This window comes from Gallus gallus, chromosome 9 (genome assembly GCF_016699485.2).
Source record: "Gallus gallus isolate bGalGal1 chromosome 9, bGalGal1.mat.broiler.GRCg7b, whole genome shotgun sequence".
Taxonomy (NCBI): Eukaryota; Metazoa; Chordata; class Aves; order Galliformes; family Phasianidae; genus Gallus; species Gallus gallus.
In genome coordinates this window covers 4,431,346-4,445,390 of record NC_052540.1, presented here as the reverse complement: position 1 = coordinate 4,445,390, position 14,045 = coordinate 4,431,346, and the positions used below count along the sequence as shown (strand labels likewise).

The 14,045-nt window shown below is 46.7% G+C and overlaps 2 protein-coding genes across 3 annotated transcripts; one reads left to right on the top strand and one right to left on the bottom strand.

Annotated features, from left to right (window-relative positions):
* Positions 1-3: 3 nt before the first annotated feature.
* Positions 4-5,462, bottom strand: DTYMK (deoxythymidylate kinase). 2 transcript variants are annotated; one of them, NM_001278350.2, is made up of 5 exons: positions 5,280-5,462; positions 5,095-5,203; positions 3,964-4,054; positions 2,982-3,179; positions 4-587 (listed from the first exon to the last, which is right to left on the bottom strand). In NM_001278350.2, the coding sequence occupies exons 1-5, from the start codon at positions 5,407-5,409 to the stop codon at positions 477-479; spliced, it is 639 nt and encodes a 212-aa protein (NP_001265279.1). In that variant the 5' UTR covers positions 5,410-5,462; the 3' UTR covers positions 4-476. The 2 variants fall into 2 exon arrangements, 1 of the variants encoding a protein (NP_001265279.1); XR_006930833.1 differs by lacking the exon at positions 4-587 and having other exon boundaries at positions 3,096-3,179; positions 4,162-5,428.
* Positions 5,463-5,605: 143 nt separating this feature from the next.
* Positions 5,606-14,033, top strand: ING5 (inhibitor of growth family member 5). The gene is made up of 8 exons (NM_001031312.3): positions 5,606-5,689; positions 5,825-5,896; positions 6,006-6,172; positions 7,495-7,606; positions 8,492-8,585; positions 9,493-9,628; positions 9,810-9,871; positions 11,006-14,033. The coding sequence occupies exons 1-8, from the start codon at positions 5,653-5,655 to the stop codon at positions 11,049-11,051; spliced, it is 726 nt and encodes a 241-aa protein (NP_001026483.2). The 5' UTR covers positions 5,606-5,652; the 3' UTR covers positions 11,052-14,033.
* Positions 14,034-14,045: the final 12 nt, after the last annotated feature.

Sequence of the window (14,045 nt, the reverse complement as noted above, 5' to 3'; positions counted from 1 at the left end):
TTAGCTGTGATACAAAATGTTTAAAAGAGCAGTTTATTACAAAAACAAGTTGGGTTCAGTACAGGGATGTATTCCACTAAAGAGGCAGAATCAGAAACATGGTCATTCCACGGAAATTCAAATATGGGAAAACTGTTCCTCACCTGCTGAAGCTGTCCACATTTGTGGAAACTCAGCTCAGTCACCACATCTGCACTAAAGGACAGCCTACAACAAGAGATCCTACTCAAGGTAGGGAGGAATTGTTTCAAAAAGAATTGTTACACATTCATTTATAAAAAAAACCAAACAAGCCCCTGGGGACTATGCAGAATGGAAGAGGAGAAGCAGAGGATTTTACAAGGAACAAGCTTGACCCGTAAGAATACATCGTGACCTAAGCTGCAGTTACTGGAAGGTGATGTAGGAATCATCCCACCCAAGGAAGGTCCAAGAGGTGAGTCTTCGTTAGGACTGAGAGAATGACCCGTACTGTTTTATTTCCAGAGTTCTCCCAAGGGTTCATCCTTAACCTCCTGCATGGTTTTCTCTGCAACGGTCTTGATTTCTCTGTGCAAGTCTTCTATGCTCTTCGAAGCATCCATTGTCTGTTTGCAAGACAAAAATAAATAAACAAGTAAATAAAAATAGAGACATTCCTCAATTTCCAATACAGGAAAAACCCATCTTCCTGTTATTTCTGCTCCCCCCCTTTACTCAAAATTGTTACCATCCAGAGGCGTTGACAGGAGCTAATTACACTTCTTGTGCACTACTTTTGCAGTGGAACTGGAAAATGTTTCACCCAGGAACATACATTTAACAAGTAGATGTGGAGAAGATGAAGGGAAACACCACCACTGCTGCATGTTTCTTGCTGACAGCCTTTGACCTCAAGCCAGGGAACCATTCTTCACCACGTACCGTAGTGCCCCAAAAACTTCAGTGTATCATCCCTCAGAGGTTCTTCAAATTGAACTCCATCCAGAGTAATAACCTCTCAAAATCCAGTCCCTGTGATCTTCCAGTTTTAATTTGTTGTTTTGTTTCTCTTTAAACACTGCAAACTGCTAGCACGGTGTGATTCTGGCATTCACTGAGCCTTATGTTGAAGAAACAGCACTGTTCCTGTGTGACTGGGGGAACTTTGGTCATGAATACATCATCATTTTATGTGCTTTTATCAGCAGATTTTTTTAAACTGGATGTTCCAACTTCAGAATTACACCTTGCAGGTCACCACAAATCAACATGAACTGGTGAGAGTTGTGTTTCCATGGCTTTACGATTACTTACCTGTAACCAAAGTGAAGGAAGGACTTGGTTAAAAGATGAAAGCAGGTGCAGATTTATCACCATGACCTGTGCAATGCTGCACCATGCAGCAGACTGTGAGGCTATGCAATAAATACATTTTGTAATTAAACAGTAGTCTTCTCATTATGGCACAACCAACAACTTAGCTTTGCGAGCACACAATATGAAGCAGATTGCTGATCTCAGTTTATTTTTGTAACCTATAGTACTGAGCTCCATGTCACGTCTTGGACTAAATGCGTCCTTGGCAATGTTTGGTATCTATTATTCTATCTGATGCTGAGGGGGAAATAGGCAGGAATGCTAACTATTAATGGGTACTGAAATGGGATTTCTGTACTTCTTGCAGGGACACCTGTCACCTCTTCCATCATCTGTTCTGGTAGGTATCTATATAACAGTGGTGCAGTTGGGGGTATTTTAAGCAGACACGTTGCCAATACTTTTAAATGAAAACTCCATTTACATAATGGATAGGTGAAAAAAAAGAGAAATAACAGATGACAGGTAATGAGGGAAATATGTTCCACTGCTGGAATCTCTTAAAGATCAGAGTTTGCAGACTAGGCATAAAGTAAGTTCTGTATTGTTTCATATGATGATTTTGACAGTATGCTTATTTTTCTTCTTTTCGTTTTAGTGCTATGGTATGAGTTTTCCATCAGCCTATTTACCTAGTCATTATGATGTAGGAGAGGCCATTTCCTAACGTGACATTTACTGGAATAAAAATACATCTCCTAGTTAATAACTGCTGTACATTTGGTTTCTCCAGGTTCTGACTATATAAAAGCTCTCTCATGTTACAGAATCACATTTACCTGAAGTGGGCTGTGACAAACTACATGTTTGCCTTATGCAGTCTGATCATTTGGCAATACATCCAGTTTTGCATACATCTCCAGCCTACGGTGACTAGTAATTTAACCATAATCTTTGTCCTTCTTTATCTCTGTGAAGGCTTCAGAATACACAGAAAATGCTGCCTGTAACTCATGACTGAGCACCAAGAGAATGAAGGAGATGGTAAGATGGTTGTCCAGACCAGAAAAGCCTCTGCTTAGGTCATCTGCAACTAGGATGAATAGGGAATGCTTCCTCTTCTGAGATGTCTGCTGATTGTGCAGCCCTTTACAAATAGCTCCAAGGGATGATCAAGGAAAAGCAATGTAGGAGTACGAAACAAAAGAGATAATGTGTTGTGAGAGATATCTTGTTTAGCAGGATAGTAAATGCTGGTCAAGACTGGCCATGCAAAAAGGAAAGTGACTGTCAGTAAGGGAGAGAGAAGCTGCAGGAGGGCCCCAAAACCTCTAAGGATTTCAGCATCCTTGGCAGATGCTGCGGGATGCAAAGGAAAGAAACATGTGAAAGAGCACAGGTGTGTCTCACTATTTTTTACCCATTTGTCAATTTGTCTTTAAGGAGTATGATTTCCAGAAAGGCTTTTGTGCAAAACAAACAAAAAAAAACCTCTTTCCCTGACTCCCACAAGGCCCATTGAAGTGTCCCAGAGAAGCAGGTGCCCACAGGCCACCTTGCCTTTGGCTGGTCTCCAGCACAACCCCCTGCCCTTTTGCAGGGGACAGGAAGCACAGGGATACAATGTGTGCAATCCAGGAGCTCTCATGAGACCCTCCTCTCCGCCCCAGTCCATGACAGAATCCTCAGGGTTAGTTCCTCACCTTCCAGTTTAATGTCTTCTCCTTCATCAAATGACGGAAAGACTGTAGAACTTTTTCTTGGAAGGCGCCATTCTCATAACGTTCTCCTCCAAAGTTCCCTCGTGCTGCTGCTTCCTCTGGGCTCAGCTGAAGAAACAGAATCAAATCTGGCTTTGGGAGCCCAGCATCAGTCTGTTTGCACCACTCCAGGCAGAAGTTCTGTCCCAAACAAAGAAAACCAAGTCTGAAGTGAAAAAAAAAAGGAATGAGAACAAGGGAGAGAAGGGCTGCTAGAGAATGGCATGAGGGAGAAACAGTCAAAGGGATGCAGCACAGATCACTGAGCATAGCCCTACAAACTGAAAAGGAGATATCCCAGTTTAATATTCGTGAATTCAACCCTGTAATTTTGGGAATCCAGATTTTTCTAGGCACTGTGTACCTCTCAGGCTCATTGAAGCTAAGTAAAGCTAATGATTTTAACACTTCTTCCACAAAGCCCAGCAGGGGGAAATACTGAGTCATATTCTGAAGTCTCCATACAGCTGTTATCAGTCCACAAGGAAGCTGCTCTGGAATATAAATGTCATACAGTTTTAGTATGTTTGTGCCCACGAAGACTCCTTTTTAAATACCTACCCTATGCTTACTCAGCTTGGTTGTATAAGCATGAGTCCATCTGGTGGGTCAAGGGAAGGAATCCTTCTCCTCTGTTCAGCACCAACATCTAGAGCACTGTGTCTGGCTTGGGGCTCCACAGTATGGTACTAGAGTGAGCCTACCACACTGGTGAGCAACCTAACACATTTCTCTATTTTTTCTAAGGGTAGACACAGGCAAACAGGCCACATCAATATCTGAGTTGAAATTCCTCAGTTCCAATCCACTTTATCCCCACAGGAGAAGCCTAGACCACAGAAACCAAAGTCCAGGCCAAGCCTCTACTCATCTCCTGTTTCCCCAAATACAGAGAGGGGCAGGGTCTGCTACATTCTCCATTCACCTCCTTGGCACTTGTGAAGGCCACTCCAGAAAAGGCATATCTGTCAACCACAAGCGTGATCCCTTGATGGAGCTTCTCTTTCATCAATGTTCTGAAAACCAAGAGGGAGAAAAAAATAGTCACACTTTTATAGAGAGACAAATAAAAAGAGTTTATGTAAAGGCAGCTCACAAGGCTGGCACTTCCCTGTTAACATACTTCATCACAAATTATGATCACGAGCAGTGTCAGTGTTATCCGTGACAACAATCACGGATCAATTACTGTTTGTACTCTGTCTTCTAAGACATTAAGGAAATACCCTTTCAGAACACCCACACCCAGGTGCACGTGCAGGACACTGCTCAGAGGAGCTCCACAGCTCACAGGCAGGATCACTGATCAGAGCAACATCCGAACACAAACAACTTGGTCTTCTATCCTCCTTAAGTGATGCAGCAGGCTTGTGATACATTGCTTCTGATAGAGAAAAGCATCCTTATTTACAGCATTTACTGCTGCATTTCACTACACCAAAGGCTGTGCCCCGGGCGCAGTGACGTTGTGATCTGTCCAGACCCTTTGGGCTGCCATGAAGCAATGGTGCATTGAAAGAAGGTTGGATATTGGGAAAAACTTCTCAGAAAGAGCAGTGAGGCACTGCACAGCTGCCCAGGGAGGCGGAGGAGTCACCATCCTTGGAGGTGTTCCAGAGCAGTGGAGGTGCGGCACTGAGGGACCCAGTCAGTGGACATGGTGGGGTGGGCTGGACTGGACCTGGTGATCTCAGAGGTCTTTTCCAACCTTAATGATTCTATGATTCAGAATCCAGGTGGTGACGCGAAGGCGTGGCGGGGGTGAATGATTAACTCCACTGGCTTCTGTAACTGGCAGCAGACAGGGAGCTGCTGGCCGGGACTCAGCACGAGCACCCACAAGAGGAGGGGAGTTCACTTACGGCTGGAAGGGAAATGGGGACGCACGTGTGGCCACGCAGCCACGCTCCTTCAGGAGGCCGCGACCCGCACAGCCTCCCTCAGGAGCGAGGCCCTTCGCTGGGACACCGCAGCCCGCCCCAGGGCCCGCAGCCCCCGATCTGTGACCACCACAGCCAGGCTCCCCCAGCCCCCGTGTCCCCTTCCCGCCTTTTACACGTGCTCCCAGCGGTTGGCGGAGAACAGCAGGTGCACGGCGTGGTCCTCCAGCTCCCTCTCCCTCGCCAGGTAGGCACTGATCAGCTGCCCGATCTCCGTCGTCCTCTCTGTAAGCAAGCGGGCCAAAGGTAGGCGGTCCGGCCGCGCCTCTCAGCGGAGCCCCCCGCACCCAGAGACCCATACCCGGGAAGCGGAGGAGATCGGCGCGGTGCCCGGCGGCCTGCAGGGCCTGAACCAGCCGCCGGCACTGCGTGCTCTTCCCGGCACGGTCCATCCCTTCCAGCACAATCAACGCGCCGCGTCCTCCCGCCATTTTGCCCACTTTTCCTCACGGCTTCCCCTTCCCGCCATCGCCGCTCTAGGCAGCGAGGAACCATAGAGACAAAGTCCTCCGAACCGAGCTCTAGGCCCCGCCCGTTCATGAATATGCAACGCCGAGCGCCCCCCGCGGCCAATGGGCACTGAGCGCCTCGTGAATATGCGATGAGGCCGGGGCCGCGGCCCGTGTCCTGCGGGCCGGGCGGGCGGCTGTCGGCGGCGGGGCGCGGGCCGCAAGATGGCGACCGCCATGTACCTGGAGCACTACCTGGACAGTGAGCGCGGGGCCGCGGCCGGGCGGGATCCGCGCTGCGCCACGGGACCGAGCGGGGAGGGCGGGAGCGCCGGGAGTCCCCGCGTGGGTCTGCCGTGAGGGGAGCGGCCCTGATGGCGCTGCGTGTTTGTTTCAGGCATCGAGAACCTGCCGTGCGAGCTGCAGCGGAACTTCCAGCTGATGCGGGAGCTGGACCAGAGGACGGAAGGTGTGTGCGGGTCTTCTCGTGCCGCGGAGAGGCGGGGGGGTGGGGGGGGATACGCTGCCTCTGGGGACGCGGCTCTCTCACGCGTGTGCGCGCTGTCTGCGCTGTACAGATAAGAAAGCCGAAATCGACCGCCTGGCCGCCGAGTACATCGAGTCGGTGAAGAGCATGTCAGCCGAGCAGCGGGTGGAGCACCTGAGGAGGATCCAGAGCGCCTACAGTAAATGCAAGGAGTACAGCGACGACAAAGTGCAGCTGGCCATGCAGACCTACGAGATGGTGAGCGCGGGCGCTGTGCCGCTGCTGTGAGTGGTGACCGTCGGGGCTGCTGGGCTCGGGAGGCAGCGGCACGGCTCTGCTCGTCCTGCTGCTGTATTTGCCTTAAATACCTCACCGAAACGCGCTGTTCGTTCTCAAGTTTGCTTCTCTTACTTTTTTGCCTTCCCCGGAACGCCTGCCCTGGCGTTGCTGGGTTTGGTGCCAAGCAGACTTCTCTTCTGACAGCAGTGCCCCCTGTGACGGTGACAGCCAGCTCCTCCCGCACACCCGCTCGTTTGCTTGGGGCTGCGCTGGTCATAGGCAGCAAGTTTTAGGTCAGCTTCAAAACTGCGTCGTGGAGGAGCTGAGGGAACCGTTTGCACTTAGTTGCCTTGGATTCCAAGAGATGGAACCCTGTCAGCTCCTCTGCGTGAGAGACGTCCGGCTCTGCCTGTTGGGCTCAGTGGGAAAATGGCATTTCTTAAGATGCAGCTTTCCACTTTTCTCCTCTTCTGCACCGACTTCTGTCCATTTATCTGTTCTTTGACCAATTCTCTGCCAGTTTTATCCCATAGGTGACTTTAAGTGAGGGGAATCCTTTTTTGTCTGCACTTAGTGTGCTGTACGTAGCTTCTAGGGATGCCTTGAGTTCTAATTACTATATCTGCAGCACTTCAAATACTGCAAGAAAGGAAATAATTTCACGTATCCTGGATAAACACCGACTTCACAAATAGGTACTGCAGCAGCACAGCTGTTCTGTGGGTGGAGATGAAGGTTTGAACACCTTTATTGCACCTCTGTTCTGTAAACCGCATTACTGTGGACAGGGCATTAGAAGACACCCAATGTGTATGGATCTCAGAGACAACCTGCATTCGTTATTCAACTTCACTAAATAGTGTGCTGTTGAAATACCAGAGAAAATACTGTCACACGGAATGGATACCACCTGAATAATGTCTTTTGAGAGTGGCAGAAAGAAAACTTCTTTATAAATATCTCTCTGTCTTGTTCTACAAACTGTTGGTCTGGTTGCTTGGACCCTCCTCCTTCCTTTTGGAGGTGCTTGGACCCTCCACCCCCTTTTCCTTCCTTTCTCCTTGCTTGCATGAGGGTTCTGTCCTCTTGCTTTTTCTTCAGCTTTTTATCTCTCTGTGTGTGCTCCAGTTCCCTCTGTGTGTACCATTCCCCTTTTCCAGCCTGATGTGCCCTTCATGCCTTGCCTTGAGCTGTTACATTCACGTTCTTAGGGAGGGCAGCCAAGCTACCAGACCTTCCTTGTTTTGCACTGGGAGCGTTTCTGTGTTTCTGATTCAGTTTGTGGTTTCCTCTCTGTGCAGGTGGATAAGCACATCCGCCGGCTGGATGCGGACCTGGCGCGGTTCGAAGCGGATCTGAAGGATAAACTGGAGGGCAGTGACTTTGAGAGCTCTGGATCACGAAACCTGAAAAGTGAGTAAATGTTAGGTGTTTAACAGCCTTTTCCAGCACTGGGCATACCTAAGAAGAGGGCCTTGGGTACAGAGTAGACTGTCGTTTCTGGACGCTGTGGTATAATCCCATACTTATTATAAATGCTCTTCAGGTATTGATAGAGTTGCGCTGGGCAATAAACAGGAGAAGGAAAAGATATGGTGCTGGGCTCTCCTTGTCAGTGTGCTGAAGTGGTCCCTGGTTATAAGGACACTACTGGCCAAGGGGGGACTAACCATGACAATACCGAACTGATGCTCAACCTGTGGGGACTGTAGGAACACAGTTCTTGCGTTGAACAGTCTTGGCCTCAGGCTTAGTCTGTGACTTAGATTTGAAGAAAGCAATATGTATCTAATCAAATATGTTGCTATTTGAAGTCTTGTGTGACGTTATGGACTAATATAAAATACGATATCTAACTTAGGTTGGATATTAGCAGGAAGTTCTTCACACAGAGGGTGGTGACGCACTGAACAGGTTGCCCAAGGAGGCTGTGGATGCCCCATCCCTGCAGGCATTCAAGGCCAGGCTGGATGTGGCTCTGGGCAGCCTGGGCTGCTGGTTGGTGACCCTGCACATAGCAGGGGGTTGGAACCAGATGAGCATTGTGGTCCTTTTCAACCCAGGCCATTCTATGATTCCATGAATTGTCAAAACTGCAGATGTAGGATTTTGACACTTGGGGATATTACTTGCAAAATTGGTATGTTTGTGGCAGAAGAGTGTACGTGCATTTCCTAATCAGTGTTTGTGTTCAATTGCACGTGACAGGAAGATTTCAAAACAGTAAATGCACCAAAAGAAAAACACCTGAGGATGGTATTCAAACTGATTGAAGCGATGCTTTATCTTTCTTCATAGAGGGAAAAAGTCAGAAAGACAAAAGAAGCTCTCGTGGCCGAGGCAAGCGGACGTCTGAAGAGGACACACCAAAGAAAAAGAAGCTGAAAGGAGGGTAAGACATACCCTGTCACACTGCTGGTGACTTGGGCTCAACGCTTCATGAGTTTTCCTCATGTTCCTGTTACCCTGTTTGGGATGTTAGTGGTGTTCCAGTGTTCTGGTCTCACTAATTAGTGTCCGCCTTAAGACAAGTTAGCTTTGCTAATTAACTCCTTGCTTGCCATGTGGAAACCCAGCACGCTTGGAATGCCCTCTGTCTGGAAGGACAAGATCAGAGTCTGTTGCTGTTGGCAAGCTGGGGAAAAATACCTTTGATTTTTGTCATGCAGCTATTTTTAACAGTTGCTTGTGATATTCATTGTAAAGAACCCCTTCCCGTTGGGACAAATGCTGATGCTGTGTTGCTCTTATAGAGATCTTGCAGAGTTTTTGTGGTTCTTTTTTTAAACAGCTGTGTCCCACATAGTCTCGAATAATATAATTCTGTTCTGTGAAGCAAGGAAGAAGGCATTTCACCTCTCTGTCATGTGATTTTTTTTTCAGAGGGATCCTGTTAATTCCAATGTGTTCAATTGGCTAAATGGAGGGGCAAGTTGAAAAGAAAGGAAGTGTTTTCTGTTAAGTGTTACTGCCATGTCAGAGCTCCTCAGAGCAAGGTGGTTCCCTCATACCTGGCAAGGAGAGAAGACTGTACTAAAATGGCTTAGGGAAAAAAAAATCAGGTTATTCTGTCTGCAGACAGAAGTGAGCTATATGTGAATTTTGTTACTGTAGTCACGTACTCGTAGAAGCTACAAGTCAATCTTTTAATCTTTTACAGTCAAGCTGATATTCTTGTATTAGCTCCAGCCCACTTTCTGATTTAATAATGATTTAAATGACTGTTACAAATCGATTTTCCCAAGTCTTGGGGATGTTCTGTCGCCTGTAAGTGGCAAGTGTTTTGTCCTTGTCTGCAGCTCCGAGTTTGCTGACACCATCCTGTCAGTGCATCCCTCAGACGTCCTGGACATGCCTGTGGACCCCAACGAACCCACCTACTGCTTGTGTCACCAGGTGTCCTATGGGGAGATGATTGGCTGTGACAACCCAGATGTAAGCACTTGCTTTATTGCTTTATCATCAAAATGCACTCTGTATCTTCTGAAACGATGTTTGCAGCATCATAGCACAGTGAAATCCAAGGGGGGTACTTGCTAATTTGCTCACCCGAAGTGAATGTAGCACTGGTGAAATGCTAAGCATCTCCTGTGTGGATTTTTCCTTTGTTTTGCAGTGCCCGATTGAATGGTTCCACTTCGCTTGTGTGGACCTCACCACCAAACCAAAAGGGAAATGGTAAGGACGTGCAGGTTTTTGACTTCTATCAGGCTACAGTTTCTCTCAAAAGAAATCACAAAAATAATTGCAACCCCATGGTGACCTTTCCTGACAAAGGAACTTTGTTCACATGGTCAGAGGTTTACATCATGTTGAGTTTGGGGCTGCATTTATGTGAAGGTAGAAGGGGAACGTTGTTCCTAAAGGCTGTTTCCACAAGAGTCCTAGCTTCCTTAGATTTCAGTGGGAGCAAAACAAGGACCCAGGCAAGATTTCATGATAAGCAGAGCAGTTCATGAGCTTAGGCTTTTGTCAGTGCGTACAGCTTACATCTCATGTTTGCATTTGTTGCTGTGATTAAGGTTGGGAAAAGAATATTTTCTGTTCTGCTTAGGGGAGCACAATGTAAGACTACAGCGTTTGCTTTGCCTATGTATGTGCCCATTCTAGAAAGAGTCTTAGGCTTTTTCTGTGCTTTCTTTCTTTTGCTAAGGACGAAAGCTTTGTTAAATGTTGTCTTTTGCAATTAAAATGCCACACTTCAATTTGCACAACAAAAGCAAAATTTTAAGAGGAAATGCAACAGCATTAAGTGGGAACAAATAGTATGACTTGGTTATTGCATTTCAATCAGATATTGCAGTGGCAGCGTGCAGTTGAATGACCAGCTGGTTGTTGAGTCTGCAGACTTTTAAAGACATGCAAATCTTTGTTTGGTGACTCTCTTAGTGTAACTATAAGATGTGCATTAGAAGTGAGGTTAAGCAGAGGTGCAATGCAGCCATTTGCGATCATTGGAGGGAGAGGAAGGGATTGGAGCAGAGAACCATTTTTCCTTTAACGGTGAGGAAGCTGATGTACCAAACTTAGGGAATTTGGTTGGAATAGCTTCTGGGTGAATGAAATGGAGTGACTCAGAGCTGCGAGGGGCAGGTGAGCTCCAGAGGCCTTGCAGTGCTGTCCCTTCTGCCCACCAGAGTCCATACAGTTCCTTCCCTCTGCCCGGCCTTGCTGCATGCCATGTAAAGTGTTGCAGCTGGCTAAAATTAACACCACCTCCACTCATTTCCAAGTAATAGAAAAGGCTCCCGAGTAATATGTTGTTAATTTTAGGAACTCATTAACAGCCAATTTTTTTTTCTCTCTCCGTAGGTTTTGTCCACGTTGTGTTCAGGAAAAGAAGAAAAGTAAGAAGTAAAGGGGGGAATACCTCCTCCGAGGCAAGAAGAGTTTTAATATATTCCTTCCTTCATGTTGCAATATCATCTTTGATTTTGATTGTGATTTTAAAACCTGCCCTCCTCCCATTTCTGATAGGCTATTTAATTGTCCAGCGGCCAGTTGTAACTCCTGTTCTTTTGTAAGACGATGACTTTGGGAAGGGAGGAATTTGCCACAGGGATTTTATTTATGTTACTCTCTCACAGCACTGAGATCAGTGTTACTCTGAAGTGCTACAACAGCCCGTCGCTGTAGTCTGCTTGTTTTTAGGAGTCCATTAAACCCTGTGAGGCACTGCAGGAGATTGAGACACCCAGCCTTCAGTGTGATGCATACCATTGCTGAAGTCATTCAGACCTGGAGCTTAGCATGACAGAAAAAGCAATGCCCTCTCATGCAGCCTACAGGAAAGGATTATTTCCATTGTTTTGATGTGATGCCCATTTGTTGTGCAGTTTTGTAGTACAGAGAGGCTCAAAAAGGCTGATTAGCTGATTAGCAGAAGCAAACAGTGTGGCTTTTAACCTCCTTCTGTAAAAGCCTCGTGTCTCCTGGAACAAAACCTTTTAACATCAAAGGGTTGTCCTGCAGTGCTGACAGTAGTACCGAGAGAGCAAGTTACCTTTCCTGTCAGTTTTTGTTGCTTTAAAAATTAACTTTAAGTGTGTTACTGTGAAGTTGAAACCTAGAGTATTGTGACAGGGGGTCCGATTTGTCCATACAGTAAGATGAAGGCCTGATTTTCTGTCATATCTCAAGCTTTAAGGGAAGATTCTATTAGGACAGCGTGTACGTGCCAGTGACGATGCAGCAAAGCTGAAAGGTGGCTGTGTGGTAGTGTGGTGGGAGTTGGGTTCTTGAGTAGCTTTTGCTATGAAGAAGTGCCATTAGAGAAGGCAGTGCAGCAGGAATGTCTTTAAATTACTGCTTGTCTTTTTTGAGGGGGCAAGTTTGCCTGTTCTTTACTTCTTGAGGCTGCCTTTCAGATCTCGAATGTGAATGCTTGCTGTCATCACAGTGTCAGTTGCTGCAGCAAAACGGATGAGAAAGAAATCATGAGTAGGAAAACAAAACTCTGTTCTAGTAAGCTTTTTTTCCTCCTTCCTCTGAGTTAACAGTGGATGCAGAAGTCGAGGGAAGAACAGATAACTGTTGTCTTTAGGTATCTCCTGTATTATGGGGCTTACCTTCCTACAACAGAGACACTGTGGGTAAAGTGTCTCTGTTGTTCTGCCAGGGGAGGGAGAAAACAAAGCAAAAGCCCCTGCAGCAGGATGGAGCAGGGTCTGTGATCCTGTGATGGCCCTTAATTGCATCTGCCCATTGCTGTGCATGCCAGCTCTGGATGCAGGCTGCTGGAAGGGCTTCCAGATAAGCTCTTTCTTCTGCTTTAAAAGCAACCTGAATAAACAGAACAATACAGAAGGGAAGAAAAAAACCCCAAACAAATTTAATCTGACTTCGGCACCAGCTTCCAAAAGAAAAAAAAAACTTTTTTCTTGTCTTGCCCTGGCCGTCTCTTTTGTGTTTTGCCGTGAAGGAAAGTAGAACTCCACTCATGCCAGTTTTGCCTCCCTGCTTTGCTCTGTTGGGTTTGTAGCTGCTGCAGGTACGTTAGGATTGTTGCAAAGAAACCTTTTGGTACTGAGACAGGCTTTCTGCGAACCTTCTGATGTACCTGCTGTGCAGAAAACCTGTCTGCAGGGTCCTTCCTTTGGAAGTGTGACATCGTACGTCTTTGCTGCCTTGCATCATTCTGCATTGTATATGAAGTTTCTGTAGTTAATGTTTACAGGACGATGCATGCTTGTCATTGCTGCCATTGTAAAAGCACCCCAAAACTACACAGGCAAGTTAGAAACAAAACGCTGGCGGGAAGGGAGAGGAAAAGCACAATCTCACAAAGCTGGGCTTAGAAATACAGCCAGCCTTCTCCTTCTCCCTGCCTCTGTTTTGAGAGTAGATGTAATGTCGATACCTCATGAGCCAGCCTGTAATTCAGTACCAGCAGTAAGCCTGTACCTCACTGACCTGCTGCACTGGATTCCTTGTAAGGGTGACTGTCCTGAAGGCCGTGATGCTGTCCCAAGTTCTGTTTTCTCCTTCCGTCCAGTGCTGTTGTAAATGTTTTTTCCCTTGTCTCCCAAGGCTTTGGCAGTCAGGGTAGCACCGTAAATCAAGCGTTGGATTTGAAACAAATCCAAAATTAGATTGTGCTTCTTGGGAGACCTTGCTGGAAACGTGCAGGTATGGAAATGCACAGCTCTGCAGGTCAGTGCCAAGGGCTGCCCTACACTTGTGAAAGATGGCCAGGTGGGACAGCAAAGTGTACTTTATTATGTGCTTTCTTGGGCTCAGAAAAGCAGATGTTTTCCATTCAAACCAGCAAAGCAAAAAGCCACGACGTTTTAGAAGCTGGCATCAGTCCTCAAAGGGAAGGAGGCTTCTTCAGCAGGACCCACGGTCAGACCTGGCTGCTCCGTACGGCGTAATGCCACCGATGTGTCCTCAGAACCCACACCAGCAATAAGCCCAGCCTGCCCCTGGGCTGGGGGACCCGCAGCCTTCACTTCTGGTCACAAAAGAGTTCAAATCTTTCTCCTGATTTTTGAATGTACGGCGTTAAATACGCCCTTATGGAGAAGGATGGACGGACTGTGGTGCGGAGAGGAACGTTCCACGGACAGCTGTCAGTGCACCAAAGTGCTCGGTGGTGTTCAGCTTTACTACAGCTCAGCCAAACTGGAGGTGAAACAACGTTAACCCGACAGCTCTATTTTTTAAAGGAATTACATCTATGTTCCCTTTGTAAATGGAAGAGAATATAAATCTTTTTATGGGAAAAAAAAAAAGAAGAAGAATGTAAAGTTAAAAAAAATAATAAATGTATATCTGTATTTTTGGATCACGTTATAGATAATGAATATATTGATATAAATAAAATATTTTTGGGAATCGAGCTGTCGGAGAT

Bases quoted from the DNA above. Each gene is read 5' to 3' on its own strand.
- ING5 (NM_001031312.3), top strand. From the start codon at position 5,653: ATGGCGACCGCCATGTACCTGGAGCACTACCTGGACA. The intron at 5,690-5,824 runs GTGAGCGCGGGG...TGTTTGTTTCAG, and splicing joins CCTGGAGCACTACCTGGACA to GCATCGAGAACCTGCCGTGC. The intron at 7,607-8,491 runs GTGAGTAAATGT...CTTTCTTCATAG, and splicing joins TGGATCACGAAACCTGAAAA to AGGGAAAAAGTCAGAAAGAC.
- DTYMK (NM_001278350.2), bottom strand. From the start codon at position 5,409: ATGGCGGGAGGACGCGGCGCGTTGATTGTGCTGGAAGGGATGGACCGT. The intron at 5,204-5,279 runs GTATGGGTCTCT...GCTTGCTTACAG, and splicing joins CGATCTCCTCCGCTTCCCGG to AGAGGACGACGGAGATCGGG. The intron at 588-2,981 runs GTGAGGAACTAA...TCTTGCAAACAG, and splicing joins AGAAGACATTAAACTGGAAG to ACAATGGATGCTTCGAAGAG.